The following is a 22,266-nucleotide window of genomic DNA, read 5'->3' as shown; positions in this document are numbered from 1 at the left end:
AGAGGGAATTAGGGTGCCATTTGGGACTGGTGTCTCCACATTTTCCATCCCGCGGTGAGAAATGGCTAGTCAGCTGATAGAAACGCGCTCTGCTCCCCCTCCCCGATCACTACAGCTAATGGCTCAGGCAATTAAGGCAGGGGAAATTAATTTGAATTTGACTTTCAATTAACCCTACCTTAAGATCCCTTTTTCCCCCCATAAATAGGACGTGTGAGTGCTCGTTTGAGTGGTGTATTGATATTTGTTTAGTGCTGTTATTACCTGCGCCCCGGGGTGGGGGAAAGAGGGAACCGTTATAGATTAGGATTGCATCACTGCTGCGTGGAGAGATGCGCGGTACACACACTAAGGCCTATGGGACACAGGAGATTAATATAGTTCAATAATGACCTCCCGGCCTGCCATTGTCGTGGAGGTAATGTATTATCATCAGGAGTGGGCCGGTCTGGGGTACTCACTGAAATGGGATTGGACATCACAATATGGGACGCCGGTCATCCCTCTTCCTCACTTGTCCTCCCAACTGACACGTATCAGGGATTGACGCCACAAACGGAAACCACTTAACAACACGTGTGTATGATTTACATTTTTTACAGACCTCATGAGTATACAATTCCACTGAGCATAAAAGCATATTGAATTCTCATAGTCTTCAGTATTATTATCTGTGCTCTCTAGCATCTCGAGTCCAAGGTTGCCGGTGCCTCTCACCGTTCTTACTAGTTTCTACAAGCCATTGGAAGTGACGGGCAGTGCTTGACTTGGACAGGAGCTCTGCTGAGCCGAGTACTGGCACCTCAAATGTTCCACTGCTTGAGCTCCAGTTCCTCTTATGTAGGATTAGCTCAAAAGTGTTGTGGAGCTCCTGCACCTGAATATAAACAGTACGGACACTTATTACAGTCCAAGTCGAGCACTGGATAGTGGCAAATGTGTCATGTAAATGTTTTTATGTAATGTAATGTTTTTTTTTTATATATCACCTCAAGTTAACTTCAAACCAAATAATTGTGTTGATTTGATCGTGAAATGAGAAAATGCACGGTTGCTAAAGTTAGGCTAGCTGTAGTTTGTAGTGACTGTTTAAAGAAAACAAAATGGATTACAGTTTCTCCTGACCCATAGACTACTTTCAGGGCGAGGAACATCAAGTTACATCAAGTTGTAAAATACAGAACTTCCCCCTTTAAGCTTCTGTGCCCGCAGGGTGCAGTTTTCGGTGCCTCTCTTCTTCCGGACATTTTTGTCAGGGTAGTAAAGAGAGCGGTCTCCTGATGCCAGTCTCACTGCCCAACATCACTGTCACCGTCCAGCCAAGATCCAGTAACCTTCAGTAGGACATGTGGAGCAAACCGCAAACAAAGCCTGGTATTAGCCCTAACCTAGCCTCCAAACTCTTTCAGGGGTGGCTGAAGTCTTGTGTGTGTTTGTACCGTCCACCCTCCCTCCCTCTTCCCCAGTGCCTTTGCTCATTAATCTCCCCGGTCGGACTAAAAGTTCCCCTTTAGAGGTGCATTGGGTTGCACCCCTGATTGATAGCGATGCGTTTGAAAGGCATTATATTTTTATTGATTCTTAATGTTGTAAATTAAGGAATTTATTTGGCAGCTAACAGAAGGCAACCTGCAATGTTGTTGGGCGTTTATTCTCCCTGATGGCGCTGCGATCTGCTTTAATTGCGTTGCCACTGCACTCACTTATATTAAAAGGGTCCGGGCCATAATTAATCTGTTTTATCCCGAGTCATTTTGGCACAATTTCTGGCAATAAACACCCATAAATAAAGTGGCTGTAAAAAAAAAAAATTTAAATAAAGAAAATGCCACAGGTTTTTTTTCTCTCCCTCCGTATACTTAGTGCCACCTCTTCCCGGCACTGTGTTATTGTTATTGATAGGTTTCAAGTGGGTACGCAGCGCATATGGTCGAGGAATTCAGAAAGAGCCACCCGAGAAATGCTAAGTGGATTAATTTGCATAAAAAATTGACTGTGTTTGAAGTTGCGCAATTAACCTGTGTTTAGAAAATAGACCCTGATTTATGCCTGCCTGTATGTTTAAGATGCATGCATTATGGAAATGGCCTAGATTTATAATCCATTTAGCTGATGTGGTCAGGGTTTTTAGTGCAATCATTTATTAGGACCTGTATATTTTAATGCCTGGAACGGGCTCTTTTTTAGGACTATTCCAGTACATTAGCTCCCGGTTTTATGAGTCACCTGCTCGGCCAAGGTTCTTAATGGCAGCCCAGGTCAAGGTGAGAATTGACATTTATAAAGTTTGAGGCAGGCGGACTTTAAGGCCTGTGTGTTTTAGACAAATTGTGTTCTTGTTTTGTGCTCTTGCACCGATGTGAACTGATTTACTGTCTTATCGCTTCTTTATCTGATGTTCCGGTCAGTCTTTTAATCTTGGTTTTGAATTGCAAACAGCGAAGATGGCTCTCTCACCGATATCCATTGTTGTTATTGTTTGATTCTTCTGTTCACTGTTCTGTTGAGGTTTTATGCTAGTCTGATTTGTATGACTTTATCATTACCTAATTGTTATCATAACAAATAATATATAAACTCAGAAAAAAAAGAAAGGTCCCTTTTTTAGCACCCTGTCTTTCAAAGATAATTTGTAAAAATCCAAATAACTCCACAGATCTTCATTGTAAAGGGTTTCCCATGCTTGTTCAATGAACCATAAACAATTAATGAACATGCACCTGTGGAACTGTCGTTAAGACACTAACAGCTTACAGACGGTAGGAAATTAAGGTCACAGTTATGAAAACATAGGACACTAAAGAGGCCTTTCTACTGACTAGCAAAAGAAAGATGCCCAGGGTCCTGCTCATCTGCGTGAACGTGCCTTAGGCATGTTGCAAGGAGGCATGAGGACTGCAGATGTGGCCAGGGCAATAAATTGCGATGTCCGTACTGTGAGACGCCTAAGACAGCTCTACAGGGAGACAGGAAGGACAGCTGATCGTCCTCGTAGTGGCAGACCACGTGTAACAACACCTGCACAGGATTGGTACATCCGAACATCACACCTGCGGGACAGGTACAGGATGGCAACAACAACTGCCCGAGTTACACCAGGAACGCACAATCCCTCCATCAGTGTCAGACTGTCCGCAATAGGCTGAGAGAGGCTGGACTGAGGTAGGCCTGTTGTAAGGCAGGTCCTCACCAGACATCACCGGCAACAACGTCGCCTATGGGCACAAACCCACCGTCGCTGGATCAGACAGGACTGGCAAAAAGTACTCTTCAATGACGAGTCGCGGTTTTGTCTCACCAGAAGTGATGGTCGGATTCGCGTTTATCGTTGAAGGAATGAGCGTTACACCGAGGCCTGTACTCTGGAGCGGGATTGATTTGGAGGTGGAGGGTCCGTCATGGTCTGGGGCGGTGTGTCACAGCATCATCGGACTGAGCTTTTTGTCATTGCAGGCAATCTCAACACTGTGTGTTACAGGGAAGACATCCTCCTCCCTCATGTGGTACCCTTCCTGCAGGCTCATCCTGACATGACCCTCCAGCATGTCAATGCTACCAGCCACACTGCTCGTTCTGTGTGTGATTTCCTGCAAGACAGGAATGTCAGTGTTCTGCCATGGCCGGCGAAGAGCCTGGATCTGAATCCCATTGAGCACCTCTGGAACCTGTTGGATGGGAGGGTGAGGGCTAGGGCCATTCCCCCCAGAAATGTCCGGGAACTTGCAGGTGCCTTGGTGGAAGAGTTGGGTATCATCTCACAGCAAGAACTGGCAAATCTGGTGCAGTCCCTGAGGAGGAGATGCACTGCAGTACTTAATGCAGCTGGTGGCCACACCAGATACTGACAGTTACTTTTGATTTTGACCCCCCCTTTGTTCAGGGACACATTATTCAATTTCTGTTAGTCACATGTCAGTGGAACTTGTTCAGTTTATGTCTCAGTTGTTGAATCTTGTTATGTTCATACAAATATTTACACGTTAAGTTTGCTGAAAATAAACACAGTTGACAGTGAGAGGTTTCTTTTTTCCTGAATTTATATTTATTTATATAGTTTTGAGAATGACACAAATATTAATTTCCACAAAGTTTGCTGCTTCAGTGTCTTTAGATATTTTTGTCAGATGTTACTATGGAATACTGAAGTATAATTACAAGCATTTCATAAGTGTCAAAGGCTTTTATTGACAATTACATTAAGTTGATGCAAAGAGTCAATATTTGCAGTGTTGACCCTTCTTTTTCAAGACCTCTGCAATCTGCCCTGGCATGATGTCAATAAACTTCTGGGCCACATCCTGACTGATGGCAGCCCATTCTTCCATAATCAATGCTTGGAGTTTGTCAGAATTTGTGGGTTTTTGTTTGTCCACCCTCCTCTTGAGGATTGACCACAAGTTCTCAATGGGATTAAGGTCTGGTGATTTTCCTGGCCATGGACCCAAAATATTGATGCTTTGTTCCCCGAGCCACTTAGTTATCACTTTTTCCTTATGGCAAGGTGCTCCATCATGCTGGAAAAGGCATTGTTCGTTACCAAACTGTTTCTGGATGGTTGGGAGAAGTTGCTCTCGAAGGATGTGTTGGTAACGTTCTTTATTCATGGCTGTTATTCATGGCTGTGTTCTTAGGCAAAATTGTGAGTGATCCCACTCCCTTGGCTGAGAAGCAACCCCACACATGAATGGTCTCAGGATGCTTTACTGTTGGCATGACACAGGGCTGATGGTAGCGCTCACCTTGTCTTCTCCAGACAAGCTTTTTTCCGGATGCCCCAAACAATCGGAAGGGGATTCATCAGAGAAAAGGACTTTACCCCAGTCCTCAGCAGTCCAATCCCTGTACCATTTGCAGAATATCAATCTGTCCCTGATGTTTTTCCTGGAGAGAAGTGGCTTCTTTGCTGCCCTTCTTGACACCAGGCCATCCTCCAAAAGTCTTCGCCTCACTGTGCGTCCAGATGCACTCACACCTACCTGCTGCCATTCCTGAGCAAGCTCTGTACTGGTGGTGCCCCGATCCCGCAGCTGAGTCAACTTTAGGAGACGCTTCTGGTGCTTGCTGGACTTTCTTGTGTGCCCTGAAGCCTTCTTCACAACAATTGAACCGCTCTCCTTGAGGTTCTTGATGATCCGATAAATGGTTGATTTAGGTGCAATCTTACTGGCAGCAATATCCTTGCCTGTGAAGCCCTTTTTGTGCAAAGCAATGATGACGGCACGTGTTTCTTTGCAGGTAACCATGGTTGACAGAGGAAGAACAATGATTCCAAGCACCAGCCTCCTTTTGAATCTTCCAGTCTGTTATTCAAACTCAATCAGCATGACAGAGTGATCTCCAGCCTTCTCCTCGTCAACACTCACACCTGTGTTAACGAGAGAATCACTGACATGTCAGCTGGTCCTTCTGTGGCAGGGCTGAAATGCAGTGGAAATGTTTTTGGGGGGGGATTCAGTTCATTTGCATGGCAAAGAGGGACTGCAATCAATTGCAATTCATCAGATCACTCTTCATAACATTCTGGAATATATACAAATTGCCATCATACAAACTGAGGCAGCAGACTTTGTGAAAATTAATATTTGTGTCATTCTCAAAACTTTTGGCCACGACTGTACTTCCAAAGTTGTGGCAAAATGGATTAAGGACAACAAAGTCAAGGTATTGGAGTGGCCATCACAAAGCCCTGACCTCAATCCTATAGGACATTTGTGGGCAGAACTGAAAAAGCGTGTGCGAGCAAGGAGGCCTACAAACCTGACTCAGTTACACCAGCTCTGACAGGAGAAATGGGCCAAAATTCACCCAATTTATTGTGGGAAGCTTGTGGAAGGCTTCCTGAAATGTTTGACCCAAGTTAAACAATTTAAAGGCAATGCTACCAAATACTAATTGAGTGTATGTAAACTTCTGACCCACTAGGAATGTGATGAAATAAATAAAAGCTGAAATAAATCACTCTACTATTATTCTGACATTTCACATTCTTAAAATAAAGTGGTGATCCTAACTGACCTAAGACAGGGAATTTTTACTAGGATTAAATGTCAGGAATTGTGAAAAACTGAGTTTAAATGTTTTTGGCTAAGGTGTATGTAAACTTCCGACTTCAACTGTGTATGTGTGGACACCCCTTCAACAAATTAGTGGATTTGGCTATTTTAGCCACATCCGTGTATAAAATTGAGGACACAGCCATGCATTTTCCGTACACCAACATTGGCAGTAGGATGGCCTTAATGAAGAGCTCAGTGACTTTCAACGTGGCACCGAATGACACCTTCCCAACAAGTCAGTTCGTCAAACGTATGCCCTGTTAGAGCTGGCCCTGTCAATTGTAAGTGCTGTTATTGTGAAATGGAAACATCTAGGCGCAACAACAGCTCAGGTGCGATGTGATAGGCCACACAAGCTCACAGAACGGAACTGCCAAGTGCTGAAGCCCATAGCGTGTAAAGATCGTCTGTCCTTAGGTTGCAACACTCACTACCGAGTTCCAAATTGCCTGGAATCAACATCAGCACAAGAATTGTCCGTCGGGCGCTTCATGAAATGGGTTTCCATAGCCGAGCAGCCGCACACAAGCCTAAGATCACAATGCAATGCCAAGCGTCGGCTGGAGTGGTGTAAAGCTTGCCGCCATTTGACTCTGGAGCAGTGGAAATGTATTCTCTGGCGTGATGAGTCACGCTTCAACATCTGGGTTTGGCGGATGCCAGGAGAACGCTACCTGCCGAATGCATAGTGCCAACTGTACAGTTTGGTGGAGGAGGAATAATGGTCTGGGGCTGTTTTTCGTGGTTCGGGCTAGGCCCCTTAGTTCCAGTGAAGGGAAATCTTAACCCTACATCATGCAATTACTTCCTAGATGATTCTGTGCTTCCAACTTTGTGGCAACAGTTTGGGGAAGGCCTTTTCCGGTTTCAGCATGACAGTGCCCCGTGCCAAAGCGAGGTCCGTACAGAAATGGTTTGTCGAGATCGGTGTGGAAGAACTTGCCTTGCCTGCACAGAGCCCTGACCTCAACCCCATAGAACACCTTTGGGATGAATTGGAACGCCGACTGCGAGCAAGGCCTAAACGCCCAACAGTGCCCGACATCACTAATGATCTTGTGGCTGAATGGAAGCAAGTCTCTGCTGCAATGTTCCAACATTTAGTGGAAAACCTTCCCAGAAGAGTGGAGGCTGTTATAGCAGCAAATGGGGGACCAACTCCATATTAATGCCCATAATTTTGGAATGAGATGTTTGATGAGCAGATGTCCCCATGCCTTTGGTCATGCCATTTATCAGATGCTTTTATCCAAAGCAACTTACAATCATGCGTGCATACATTTTCGTATGTGCGACCCCAGCGGGAATCGAACCCAAGATCCCGGCATTGAAAGCTCCATGCCCTAACAACTGAGCCACACAGGATCATGTTATCATGACCTTTGACCTGAGTGCATCTATGACCTTGACCTATGACCTTTGTTTCTCCCTATAGGCCCTGTATGAGAACATGCTGGTGGAGCTGCCGTTTGCCAGCTTTTTCCTGTCCAAGCTGCTGGGCACCAGTGCTGACGTGGACATCCACCACCTGGCCTCGCTGGACCCCGAGATGTACCGCAACCTGCTCTTCCTCAAGAGCTACGAGGACGACGTGGAGGACCTGGGACTCAACTTCACCATCGTCAACAATGACCTGGGAGAGGCACAGGTGGGTGGGGTGTTGTGTGTGTGCGTGTGTGTCAATGGGGGGGGAGGACGGGGGGGTAGGAATTATCACAACATCTCTCTCTTTGATTGCCTGTGACTCTATCCCTCTTTCCTACCTGTGTCTCTGGCCTTGTCATTCTGTCCTTCTCGCCATTCCCTTTTCCCTCCCTGCAGTGTTAATAATTAATTTCCCTCACGTTGTCTGTATTCGGCACTGAGAGAGATAAAGCACGTCGTCAGCTCTCGCCCTGAGTGGTGCTGTGCTGCGGGGAATAGGAGGCTCTCTGTTGACCATTCTACCAAGCCGGCCATCAAGCAATTTTCTCAGAACACGCCTGAGAGGCACAACCTTTACTTCTTTGGCACGTCCAACACGTCTGAGCCTGTTTTTTTTTTAGACAGAGAGAGGTCTATTCACTGCCCTCTAGTCACCCTCACCAGTCACCCCGGGCTGGGCTAAGCACTCTACCCGCTCCCCCTGTTTGCTCAGGGCCTTACCTTCTCTTATTAGCTCCTCTTTAAACAGGCTTGAACAGTCGCGCTACAGTGTAGCCCGCGGTCGCAAATAGGGCATCCCAAATACGATTCGGAAAACAATTTGCGGGAGATAAGGCACACACTCGGAGGCAGACTGGCCCGTATATGCCCTCGGAAGATAGCCAAAGCAAGCAAGATAAAGACAATCATTCTCAGACATTAGCACATAATCAGAAACACAAAATGATTTTGTAGGGGTGCCCCCGCACCCCCCTGACTGGCTACTTTTTTCATTAAGGTGGCTACTTCAGATTTTCGGGAACATATTGATCTTATAGTATTAGATAAGTTCCTTAGTGATCTGGATTATTTTACTGTGATTATTTGGTATGTGTCCTTACTCCTCCAAGACCATTCAACCAACATACAAAACCCTCCAGGAAGAAGATAGATCAGGTTTTGTGACCCAAAACTCAACACTATAGCTGATCATAGAAAACGACTCAAGTAAAAGTGAAAGTCACCCAGTAAAATACTACTTGAGTAAAATTCTAAAAGTATTTGTTTTTAAATATACTTCAGTATCAAATGTAAATGTAATTTCTAAAATGTACTTAAGTATCAAAAGTAAAAGTATAAATCCTTTCAAAATCCCAAACCAGACGACACCATTTTCTTGTTTGTTTTTTAATTTACGTATAGCCAGCGGCACACTCCAACACTCCGACATCATTTACAAACGAAGCATGTGTGTGTTGTGAGTCCGCCAGATCAGAGGCAGTAGGGGTGACCAGGGATGTTGTCTTGAGAAGTGCGTGAATTGGACCATTTTCCTGTCCTGCTAAGCATTCAAAATGTAACAAGTACTTTCAGGTGTCAGGGAAAATGTTTAGAGTAAAAAAGGACATGATTTTCTTAAGGAATGTAGTGAAGCAAAAGTTGTTAAAAAATATAATTAGTAAAGATATCCCCAGAAAACTACACAAGTCGTACTTTAAAGTATTTTACACCACTGCCCCTGGGTCCCTTGATCAGTGACTTCTCCACTTGCTCCACTGGTACCTTCAATCACGCTCTCTGGGCCTTACACACCGTAAAGAGCTTATCTTGACGCAATAATATTACATGCTCCACAATAAAATGTATAGTTTGCATGGAGTGACACTTTCCGGTGAACACAGTTCACTTTTTAAGTTTTGAGCATTGAGAAAGTAATACCCTAAGTAAACTGTGAGGGTGACATATGGTGGCTCTCGCCTGGTTGCCCTCTAAGTGGATATGAGATAAATGCCTGTATGTCTGACAGGGCCTTTCTTCCAGGTGGTTGAGCTGAAGCCGGGAGGGAAGGACATCCCTGTGTCCACGGCCAACAGGATAGCTTATATCCATTTAGTGGCAGATTACCGACTCAACAAACAGATCAGGCCCCACTGCCTGGCCTTCAGACAGGGCCTGGCCAACGTGGTCAACCTGGAGTGGCTGCGCATGTTTGACCAGCAGGAGATCCAGGTAACGTCAAGGATATTCACTAGGTTTGCAAAATCCCGAGGATTTCTGGAAAACGTCTAATTTTGGGAAAGTTACCAGAATGTTGCAAGTCAATTCACATTACTTTTACAAACATGCACACGTAAATATACATTTAAACAATTTCTTCATCGATCTTTGCTTTCCCACAACAGGTGTTGATATCTGGAGCTCATGTACCCATTTGTCTTGACGACCTGAAGACGTTTACAAACTACTCAGGTATAATCACATTAATGGATGTTTTGTAAAAGTTTATTTTAAGAAACAAGCTACTCAGGTAAGATCACATTATGGATGGTTTGTACAATTATATTTAAAGAAACAAAACTACTCAGGTATGATCACATTATGGATGGTTTGTATTAGTTTATTTTAAGAAACAAAACTATTTAGGCTCTGCCATAATGGTGAAAATGATATTGAAGTTATACTCATTAATACTCAGTGATAGTCAGTTTCTAGTAGTAGTGATTACTTTGACCATTTTAATGTGCTGTAAAGTCAGGAGGATTTCCATAGAGCTAACTGTCAAGCTCTCCTGCCAACTTCATGGGACAGGTGGCCTAGTCACAGCATACGGTTGTGCTCTAAAGAGTAATGTGTTTGTTGAATGGGTGGTAGTCGAGATGGTATGGCTGCATCATGAGCCTTAAACAACACAAACAATGTGACAGCTACGTCTGTCAGACAGTGGATTCACTCAGTTTACAGTTTACAGGTGTGTCAGATTATCATTTTTCTCTCTCTTCACCAGGTGGTTACACTGCCACTCATCCTGTCATTACCATCTTCTGGGAGGTGGTGGAAAGCTTCACCGATGACGAGAAACGCAAGCTGCTCAAGTTTGTCACCAGTTGCTCGCGGCCTCCCCTCCTGGGCTTCAAGGTGAGGGTTGACCGAAAGTTCATTACGTCTGCTTTTGTTTTCTTCCTGCCCCTCTTTTCTACCCTCCGTCTGGTATTATAGACTGTTGATTGTAGCCGGCGCCATCAGGAGTTCAACCAAAGACTGTGAGAGTCCAAATTACACCCTATATTTTTTACTAAAAGTAGTGCACTATATATTATAGGTAATAGGGTGCCATTTAGGACGCAGCCCAAGACTAAGTCCAGCACTAGGGAGTGTTCACTGTTGTAATGGGCATGTAATGAAAATGCCTGGCCCGATAACTCCCTCCGATGATCCTTTTCAAATTAGGCTCGGTGATAAGACTCATAATGCTCCCTAGCTCATGCTTATCTCCTATACCCGCTCACTGCGGTTCACAACCCTCCTCTGGATTATAAGTCAATTTGAGCCCTTTGCCCGACCGTTTGGGCGTGAACTCGGTTGGCAGGTATCACCCGGCGTACAAATATTGACGTTGGTGTCAGACAAAGCCGGCGGCACGGTGAACGTTTGCACTGTTGGCTCCTGTTTGACCTCGAGGAGAAATGGGGAGGGACGTTAGTTTCACACACAAAATAAAGGCATACAGTGCATTCAGAAAATATTCAGAACCCTTGACTTTTTCCACATTTTGTTATGTTACAGCCTTATTCTAAAATTGATTTAAAAAAAATATATGTTTCTCATCAATCTACACACAATACCCCATAATGACAAAGCAAAAACAGGTTTTTATACATTTTTGTACATGTATTAATATTGAAAAACATATACCTTATTTACATAAGAATACAGACCCTTTGCTATGAGACTCCAAATTGCGCTCAGTTGCATCCTGTTTCCATTGATCATCCTTGAGATGTTTCTACAACTTGATTGGAGTCCACCTGTGGTAAATACAATTGGTTGGACATGATTTGGAAAGACACGCCTGTCTATATAAGGTCAAATCAAATTTTATTGGTCACATACATGTGTTTAGCAGATGTTATTGCGGGTGTAGCTAAATGCTTGTGTTTCTAGCTCTGACAGTGCAGTGATATCTAACAAGTAATATCTAACAATTTCATAACAATACACACAGATCTAAGTAAAGGAATGGAATTAAGAATATATAAATATATGGACGAGCAATGTCAGAGCGGCCTAGACTAAGATACAGTAGAATAGAATACAGTTTATACATATGAGATGAGTAATGCAAAATATGTAAACATTATTCTGGGATTTGTGGGACGCGTCCCACCTCGACAACAGCCAGTGAAATTGCAGGGCGCCAAATTCAAACAACAAAAATCTCATAATTCCTCAAACATACAAGTGTTATACACCATTTTAAAGATAAACTTCTTGTTAATCCAACCACAGTGTCCGATTTCAAAAAGGCTTTACGGCGAAAGCACACCATGCGATTATGTTAGGACAGCGCCTAGCCACAAAAAACCATACAGACATTTTCCAGCCAAGGAGAGAGGGCTCACAAAAGTCAGAAATAACGATTAAATGAATCACTAACCTTTGATGATCTTCATCTGGTGGCACTCCCAGGACTCCATGTCACACAATAAGTGTTTGTTTTGTTCAATAAAGTCCCTCTTTATGTCCAAAGACCTCAGTTTAAATTGGCGCGTTATGTTCAGTAATGTATTGTCTCAAATAACATCCAGTGAAATTGCAGAGAGCCAAATCAAATTACAGAAATACTCATCATAAACATTGATGAAAGATACAAGTGTTATACATAGGTTTAAAGAGAAACTTCTTGTTAATCCAGCTCCTGTGTCAGATTTCAAAAAGGCTTTACGGCGAAAGCAAACCATGCTATTATCTGAGGACATCAAACAAACACAGACAATCCCATCAAACAAACACAGACAATCATATTTCATCCCGCCAGGCACGACACAAAACTCAGAAATAACGATATAATTCATGCCTTACCTTTGAAGATCTTCTTTTGCTGGCACTCCAATATGTCCCATAAACATCACAAATGGTCCTTTTGTTCGATTAATTCCGTCGTTATATCTCCAAAAATGTCAATTTATTTGGCGTGTTTGATCCAGTAAAACACTGGTTCCAACTCGCGCAACATGACTACAAAATATCTCATAAGTTACCTGTAATCTTTGTCCAAACATTTCAAACAACTTTCCTAATACAACTGTAGGTATTTTTTACGTAAATAATCAATAAAATTTAAGATAAACTGCATTCAATACCGGACGAAAACAAAGTGGAGCGTGCTTTCAGGTCACGCGCCTCTAACAAACAGTACACTTCACTCGACCCTCGTTCTGAACATCCGGACGTGAAAATACCGCCCCCTAGCCTAGAGAGGTTAAAGACTAGTGTTCCATTTATTAAAGTGGCCAGTGATTTCAAGTCTATGTATATAGGCAGCAGCCTCTGTGCTAGTGATGGCTATTTAACCTCTATGGGCTAGGTGGGACGCTTGCGTCCCACCTACGTAACAGCCACTGGCAGCCTGTGGCGCGATTTTCAAAACCTTAAAAATCCTATTACTTCAATTTCTCAAACATATGACTATTTTACAGCTATTTAAAGACAAGACTCTCGTTAATCTAACCACACTGTCCGATTTCAAAAAGGCTTTACAACGAAAGCAAAACATTAGATTATGTCAGCAGAGTACCAAGCCAGAAATAATCAGACACCCATTTTTCAAGCCAGCATATAATGTCACCAAAACCCAGAAGACAGCTAAATGCAGCACTCACCTTTGATGATCTTCATCAGATGACAACCCTAGGACATTATGTTATACAATACATGCATGTTTTGTTCAATCAAGTTCATATTTATATCAAAAACCAGCTTTTTACATTAGCATGTGACGTTCAGAACTAGCATACACCCCGCAAACTTCCGGGGAATTCGCTAACATTTTACTAAATTACTCACGATAAACGTTCACAAAAAGCATAACAATTATTTTAAGAATTATAGATACAGACCTCCTCTATGCACTCGATATGTCCGATTTTAAAATAGCTTTTTGGTGAAAGCACATTTTGCAATATTCTAAGTACATAGCCCAGGCATCACGGGCTCGCTTATTTAGACACCCGGCAAGTTTAGCACTCACCATAATCATATTTACTATTATAAAAGTTTGATTACCTTTTGTTGTCTTCGTCAGAATGCACACCCAGGACTGCTACTTCAATAACAAATGTTGGTTTGGTACAAAATAATCCATCGTTATATCCGAATAGCGGCGTTTTGTTCGTATGCGTTCCAGACACTATCCGAAATAGTAAAGAAGTGTCGCGCGCATGGCGCAATTCGTGACAATAAAATTCTAAATATTCCATTACCGTACTTCGAAGCATGTCAACCGCTGTTTAAAATCAATTTTTACGCCATTTTTCTCGTAGAAAGCGATAATATTCCGACAGGGAATCTCCTTTTCGGCAAACAGAGGAAAAAATCCCAAAGGCGGGGGCGGTCGGGTCACGCGCATAAGCCCAGTGTCCCTTGATCGGCCACTTGAGAAAGGCGATAATGTGTTTCAGCCTGGGGCTGGAATGACGACATTCTGTTTTTTCCCCGGGCTCTGAGCGCCTATGGACGACGTGGGAAGTGTCACGTTAGAGCAGAGATCCTTAGTAAATGATAGAGATGGAAAAGAAGTTCAAGAAATGGTCAGACAGGCCACTTCCTGTAAAGGAATCTCTCAGGTTTTGACCTGCCATTTGAGTTCTGTTATACTCACAGACACCATTCAAACAGTTTTAGAAAATTTAGGGTGTTTTCTATCCATATGTAATAAGTATATGCATATTCTAGTTACTGGGTAGGAGTGGTAACCAGATTAAATCGGGTATGTTTTTTATCCAGCCGTGTCAATACTGCCCCCTAGCCCTAACAGGTTAACAGTCAGATGGCCTTGAGATAGAAGCTGTTTTTCAGTCTCTCAGTCCCAGCTTTGATGCACCTGTACTGATCTCGCCTTCTGGATGATAGCGGGGTGAACAGGCAGTGGCTCGGGTGGTTGATGTCCTTGATGATCATTTTGGCCTTCCAGTGACATCGGGTGCTGTAGGTGTCCTGGAGGGCATGTCAGAGCATAAACCAAGCCATGAGGTCGATGGAATTGTCCATACAGCTCCGAGGCACAGATCTGGGGAAGGGTACCAAAATAATTCTGCAACATTGAAGGTCTCCAAGAACACAGTGGCCCCCATCATTCTTAAATGGTAGAAGTTTGGAACCACCAAGACTGAGCAATCAGTGGAAAAGGGCCTTGGTCAGGGAGGTGTCCAAGAACAGTATGGTCACTCTGACAGAGCTCCAGAGTTCCTCTGTGGAGATGGGAGATCCTTCCAGAAGGACAAATATCTCTGCAGCACTCCACCAATCAGGCCTTTATGGTAGAGTAGCAAGACCAAAGCCACTCCTCAGTAAAAGGCACATGACAGCCCGCTTGGAGTTTGCCAAAAGACACCTAAAGGACTCAGACCATGAGAAACAAGATTCTCTGGTCTGATAAAACCAAGATTGAACTCTTTAGCCTGAATGCCAAGTGTCACGTCTGGAGGAAACCTGGCACCATCCTGGTGGCAGCATCATGCTGTGGGGATGTTTTTCAGCGGCAGGGAATGGGAGACGAGTCAGGATCGAGGGCGCAAAGTACAAAGAGATTCTTGATGAAAACCTGCTCCAGAGCACTCAGGACCTCAGACTGGGGCGAATGTTCACCCTCCAACAGGACAACGACCCTAAGCACACAGCCAAGATAACACAGGAGACACTCCGGGGAAAAGTCTCTGAATGTCCTTGAGTGGCCCAGCCAGAGCCCGGACTTGAACCCGATCGAACATCTCTGGAGAGACCTGAAAATAGCTGTGCAGCGACGCTCCCCATCCAATCTGACAAAGCTTGAGAGGATCTGCAGAGAAGAATGGGAGAAACTCCCCAAATACAGGTTTGCCATGCTTGTAGTGTCATACCCAAGAATACTCGAGGCTGAAATCGCAGCCAAATGTGCTTCAACAAAGTACTGAGTAAAGGGTCTGAATACTTATTTAAATGTTATATTTCTGTTTTTTATTCTTAATAAATTTGCAAAATGTTATAAAATCCTGTTTTTGCTTTGTCATTATGGGGTATTGTGGGTAAATTGAGGAGGGGGAAAACGATTTAATCGATTTTAGAATAAGGCTGTAATGTAACAAAATGTGAATGAAGTCAAGGGGTCTGAATACTTTCCTTAGGCACTGTATATTTTATGTTGTTAGATGTTTTTAGTTGGGCAAAGGGTATAACCTCAGAAGAATATAATTGTTTTGAATCACTGCCCCCCAAAAACTAGCACCAAAACATTGCTGCAACATCATCGAAAGCTGTTTGTTTCCAAAATGACTTCAGCCAAGAGCTGAAACATGTGCTGAAATGGTGGAATTGCGTTTATCGGAATTACCATTGCTGTGTCATCAGCTGATGATTCCTCCAAACTTTCCTAATGACTTGATTTAGAGAGACACTAAAACGGTTGGAAATAGAAAGGAGAAGAGCGCTGCTGAAATCCATTAGGATTTTTATATGCCTTACTTAGGATTACCAGAAGCTGTAATTGTCATATGATTGGTTTTATTACTGTTTATTGCCGTCGTAAGTTAAGAATACTTAAGTGTTCCCACAGCAGGGAGAGGAGGGTACAGATGGGAACGCTCCTAAAAAAAATCTCCCTCGGTGGCTCAGGCAGGAGGGCTGGAGAGTCCCCCACCCAGTTTAATGAATTTGACTTTGGGGAGTGTGTGGATGTGCCGTCCCCTCCCGGTCTCCTCCCCAGGCCGGGGGGGGGTCATGGTGATTGGTGGGACGGGGAGCGGCCCCTGACCCTAACCCTGGGCCCGTGCTAGCCCAGCCTTAATTAGCTGCCGTAAATGTCCAAGGATTCATTAGCAGAGAAATAGCTCTGTCAGGAGAAGCCATTTAAAAAAGATGATGGAGAGCCTTTTTTCCAGAATGATTGTTCCCGTAATGACACTTTCTCAATAAGCAACGATAGTTTAATACGGTAATTGTCCGAAAAATTGGGTCGTTACCGCAGAGCCCCCCAGAACCATTTAACCGGGCTGGTACAGGCGCTGAACCCCACACGCCACACTCCTAATCTTTAAATAGCAGGATGAATTAATTGCTGTAGAGCGGCGGGACGTTAGAAACAGAGAGGATGTTTCCTGTGGATTCTGATGGAAACCGTCAGTGGTTGCGCTCCAAATGGCACCCTATTCCCTATATAGTGCACTACTTTTGACCAGGGACCATAGGGAAACACATAGGGCTCTGTTCAAAAGTAGTGCACTATACAGGGAATAGCCTTCCATTTGGTACACAGACCGTGTCTTGGCCTTGATGATGTGGGTGGAGATGAGGTGGCCTGGCCTCATCACCAGAAAGCGTCATTTGAAAAGTGCCAGATAGACAACATGAAGTGACCATTCGCTGCTCTTGCTCAGTAGCCAATCCAAAAGGCTACCAGTGGGGAAGTGTCTCCTTCAAACATCGGCAGCCTATTTTTAATTTATATCCACGCTGAATTAGCTAAACACTTAACGTCACGTCCTATCACATTTATTCCCTGATGTCGCTCGACATTTACGGCTTAATTAGAATTGCCCGGGATATGATGATCATCATCGGTGACATCAGATGATCCATGTCTTTCTGTCTGGTTGGGCCGGGACGATACCAGTAACGCGATACTCGTTAGTATCGTGGCAAGGAAACAAAACACGAAGCTGATTTTTTAACTTCTTTAGGAAAACAAAACCTGCTGGAAACAAACGTCGTTACGTTGTCGTCTAGAGTCACATGTATTTATTTTCCCATAGCAACACAATCATTTACATGCAGAGTTTATCTAGATCTATCTACATCTAGAGTCACATGTATTTATTTTCCCATAGCAACACAATCATTTACATGCAGAGTTTATCTAGATCTATCTACATCTAGAGTCACATGTATTTATTTTCCCATAGCAACACAATCATTTACATGCAGAGTTTATCTAGATCTATCTACATCTAGAGTCACATGTATTTATTTTCCCATAGCAACACAATCATTTACATGCAGAGTTTATCTAGATCTATCTACATCTAGAGTCACATGTATTTATTTTCCCATAGCAACACAATCATTTACATGCAGAGTTTGGTCTGCTTCGTGGTGTCATTTTTTGCCATGGACAAAATATCACGGAAAAAAACACATATCACCATGCTGGTATCGCACTGTTGGTCTTCAATTATCCTTATGTAACTCTGTTCAGCTTGTTGTATTTCACTCTGTCTTTCTGTAACTGAATGATTCTGTCATTTTTTTGGGGGGGCCCGTACACACTTAGGTTTCTACAACTAAAACAATGGTTGTAATACAACAGATATATTTGATAGCAGCAAGTCTGTCAGCATAAAAGTGTTCACAACTCTTGTGTAATTATTTTTGTCAAGAAAAACTCTTGTTATACAAGAAGTGTTGTGCCAAATGTGTTGTACATCAATTGCATAAATTGAATGTATAGAGAGCCTTAGTGGCACAGATAGAACAATGAGACCGTTGTTTCACCGGATGTATGAATCTAAAACATCTGGTTAGCATTTCCACTCGCCACCCAAAATGGTGATGAGAGGAAGCCCAGTGGCCGGCGGTGGGAGATGGTGGAGCGAGATGGATTTTGGCCGACATTCTGCTAATTCTGTAATCGATGAAACATTTGATCTCAATACAGTTTTCTGTTCCCAAAACTAGAACCTTGTTATGAACAGCCGGGAACTAAGTTTTGTAGACTTATCCCTTTGCCAAAGTTTCTAAACTGTGCGTTGTTTAGGAGTACAAGGGCGAATTGAGTTATTTCACACGCGCACTTCAAAGAGTAGGTGTTCCCTAACGGAAATATGCAAATACATGCTAGAACACGCTAATTGAATCTCGCTAGCTTGTGCTTGACTCTGCTCACCTCCTTGTTCTGCCTTCTATGATTAATTTGCTCCCATTGGAAACGATAGGCCGCGGTCTATCTGAGGTTATTCATAAAAACTTTGTCCGTGACCCTTTGAATCTCTTGTTTGACAAGGTTCTCCCCACTGTGTTTCCAGGAGCTGTACCCAGCCTTCTGCATCCATAACGGGGGGAACGACCTGGAGCGCCTGCCCACGGCCTCCACCTGCATGAACCTGCTCAAGTTGCCCGAGTTCTGCGACCAGCACCTGATGAGGAACAAGTTGCTGTACGCCATCGAGTCCTCCGCAGGCTTCGAGCTCAGCTGAGGGGGGATGTCTGTCTCTGACTCCCTGAAAACCACTGACTTAATGGACATGGACGGGCCAGAGAAGACTGTCTGTTGAGAGTGAAAGAAAGACTGAGGGGAAAGATGCATTGGTATCTCTCCGACTGGGTGGAAAACAAACAGGGGTGAAAGGATTGTCACCCAAGTCGGATGAGGAAGAGGGGGACGAGGGAAGAATGGAGGGGAAGGGAAAAGCGCATAGTAATTTTTTTGTTTTAATATAACTTAAATGTGTTTTAAAAATCTACAAAACGCAAAAAAGAGCAGCAACAATAGAATCTCGAGGCTGTTTTTTTTTTTTAAAGACTTTGTGCAAAAGAAAACGAAGAACAGACGAGATCTACTGTAAGTGGCGATACATTTCAACCTTAAGCACAGCGTGTTGTGAAATGAACAACAGAAATAAACATCAACAACAACGGAGTGTTCGCCAAAGATTGAGCCGTGCTGTGCTGTTGGAAGATGGGTAGAAGAGAGGCACAGGAAATAAGAGGACAGAGGTGGGAGATGGGGTGACATACAGGACTGCAACACTCCTCTAACACCCCTGTGTCAAGGGTTTTAAGAGGGTCTAATAGCGCCTGTTCCAAATGGCGCCCTATTCCCTATATCATTCGCTACTTTTGACCTGATCCCTATGGGTCCTGGTCAAAAGTAGTGCACTATTAAGGGAGTATGGTGCCATTAGGTCATGTTTTGTGATTACTGTAATGATTATTATCGTTTTCAGAACATAAAAATGCTAATGGTTTGGGCAGGCTACTGTGTTGGGTTTTCAAGGCAAAGACTAGTATTGTTGATAAGAGATTGGACTATACTATTGATTACATGATCATGGAATATTTGTTAATATGTATATGTGTTTACACCACTCTTGTACAATTCCTTCACTCATTATTTGTACAGGTTGCTTTTCTCAGTTTCTTTTTCCTCTTGTGTTTCGAATGAAGGCCTGGTGTTCTCACACACAGATTAAAGTTAACAATCTAATTCTACAGTACTTTCCCAGGCTCCAATGCGTATCCACCAGAGCATGTGAGCAGAGTTGAGCGGTTGGAAAATCCAGCACTCCATGTCCTTTCCTGCAGTTCCGCTAAAACCTATCCGCGCTCACAGGAAGAAAAAAAACTGGCACTCCAAATTCACTACATTCATGTAAATGACAATTTACCGTTTTGTTTTAAGTATTTAAACCAAGCCATATGGATTTGAATGAACATGAAAAGGTGAATGTAAGAAGCGAACATTTCAAATAGACTACATGTCATATTAAACAGCATATAAACAATCTAAATAGGTCAGGAGCCTAAGAAGGAACGAAAATGAATTATTTAGGTTGTATTATTTCAAGGCTTTAGCCTACAAAGAAATACATTGTGAAGCATTTGCGAGTGAGACACAATAGGCATGTATGGACATTAAGCGCTTAAAGCATTTAAACATATCGTTGTATGAAATCATTATAGTCTGTAAATTGAGCATATAGGCTGTGACTTAGAATTAAATACAAATTAAATGAAAAATGACTTATTAGTGCCTTTGAATTCCTTTTTAGAATTCCTTTTTAGAAACACGAGTTTGGCCAGTCTGCGGCTTCAGGCTCATGCGATGGTGCCTGGAGAGCAGGTCAGCAGCGGAGAATATACTCACCACACTTGCAGAACCACTGGGGATGTTAAACACCCCTTTGGCAACTCTTCCAGGCAGGGCAGAGTTGTTGTTTGTTTTTGTTTTTCTATAAATAGGCCTAAATGTTTTTAGGCAAAAGAACCCAATCGTAACAGAAAGGTCATTGAACGTGGGAATATGCCAGGCCTGTTGGGCCAAAATCAATTATGGCCTAGTGTGTAGATAATTAGAAAGAAAATGAACGAAACGTTTAAGAGATCAGATGTTTAGTTTATAAATACTTTGCTACAATCTACCCACCTCTCCTTTTTTTTAGCATGTGCACGTAGTTAAGTACACCATTCTTTTGGGATACGTGTCTTCAGATTCCACAAAGATTCACCTCACTACCTCTCTTGGTCCTTATTTTTGCTAGTCACCCCGATTTAGCACCTGTGTGTTTTATCAGTTTCTTTATGAAAATATTTAGCGAACCCCATGACAGTAGCTAAAGCAAGGGGCTATAGCAGCACACAAGTATACTACAAATGCATACTGGGGCGGGCATGCCCTGAGCTCGTGAAGTGAGCGCCACTGGAGCAAAATTGGAGCTTGTGATGAGCCCTAGGCTCCAGCCTTTTGGAATCACGCTCCAGTCAAATTGGGTACGTTCTGCTCACACACTCTGGTATCCACCTTATGGAGCAACAACTGTGATTTTGTCTGAAATGGCACCCTATTCCCTATATAGTGTACTACTTTTGACCAGAGCCCTACAGGGCCTGGTCGAAAGTTGTACACTACCTAGGGAATAGGGTGCCATTTACTGCTGACGCTGTCAAGTTGATAAGGCTAGTGAAACCTGACTATCCATGTATCAAAATAGTGGAGAAAAGTGTCTGAATATGATTAAATGCGTTTTTTCTTTTTATTGAAGTGTATTATTTGTTGCCGGGTAATTTAGAGTAAAGGACCCGGGCATAAAACAAGGTGCTTTGTGGGATATCTCCTCTGGAGTTTTATTGCCCTCTGACATATAATGAAAGAAACATCCAGTTAAAAACACGGAGATGAAACTATTCTGGCCTTGAGATGCATTATCGTTCCGGGCTCAAATTAAGATTGTGGGGCTTTGTCATAAATCTACCCGAGCCCTATGTAGTTGGGCTGAGGGGATTTTTGTATCCCTCTTTGGACCGTTTCCATCCATCCCTCCTCTCTTGTTGTATATCCTAAATGGCACCCTATTCCCTATATAGTGCTCTACTTTTGACCGATAGAGCTCTGATAGTAGTGCCATTTGGGACGTAGTCATGGAATAGCCAAGCAGTCTCCCCTGCTCCCGAACAGAAATCCCATGCATCCTACAGGCCAGGGGGGAACTCAAAGCGGTAATTGGGTCTTAAAAAGCTGACTTGTCGAGTTGAAATGAGGGATTCATCTCAATTACGTAGAGATTTATTTAGGCCTATTACCTTGTGATGGATTATAACTGACAAACTTAATGCTAGTGGCCATTAATCATTTCATATTGCAAGATATACTTAAGATTACTCAAACCCCTTTAAAAGGGTAATTTAAGTTTTTGAAGTAGTTCATTTTATGCCAAAATCATTCATTACGAAGGGATGTTATTCACCAAAAGGCCTTAATTAGACAATTTAGCCTTAATTTAGCCAAATGTCTGAACGTGATTGTTAGGTTACAGGTTGAAGGTTCACAGAATTAAAAAGAACA

At 43.1% G+C, this 22,266-nt stretch overlaps 1 protein-coding gene across 1 annotated transcript in view; it reads left to right on the top strand.

Annotated features, from left to right (window-relative positions):
- Positions 1-21,460, top strand: part of ube3c (ubiquitin protein ligase E3C) — a 50,275-nt gene extending 28,815 nt beyond the window's left edge. The window contains exons 20-24 of the mRNA XM_014180661.2: positions 7,492-7,704; positions 9,501-9,689; positions 9,863-9,929; positions 10,465-10,595; positions 18,731-21,460. Coding sequence (XP_014036136.1) covers positions 7,492-7,704; positions 9,501-9,689; positions 9,863-9,929; positions 10,465-10,595; positions 18,731-18,901 — 771 coding nt within the window. The 3' untranslated portion in view covers positions 18,902-21,460. The remainder of the gene's footprint in view (positions 1-7,491; positions 7,705-9,500; positions 9,690-9,862; positions 9,930-10,464; positions 10,596-18,730) is intronic.
- Positions 21,461-22,266: the final 806 nt, after the last annotated feature.

Source organism: Salmo salar, chromosome ssa29 (assembly GCF_905237065.1).
Source record: "Salmo salar chromosome ssa29, Ssal_v3.1, whole genome shotgun sequence".
NCBI lineage: Eukaryota > Metazoa > Chordata > Actinopteri > Salmoniformes > Salmonidae > Salmo > Salmo salar.
Note: the sequence above shows the minus strand (reverse complement) of the source record. Positions and strands in the feature narration are given on the sequence as shown.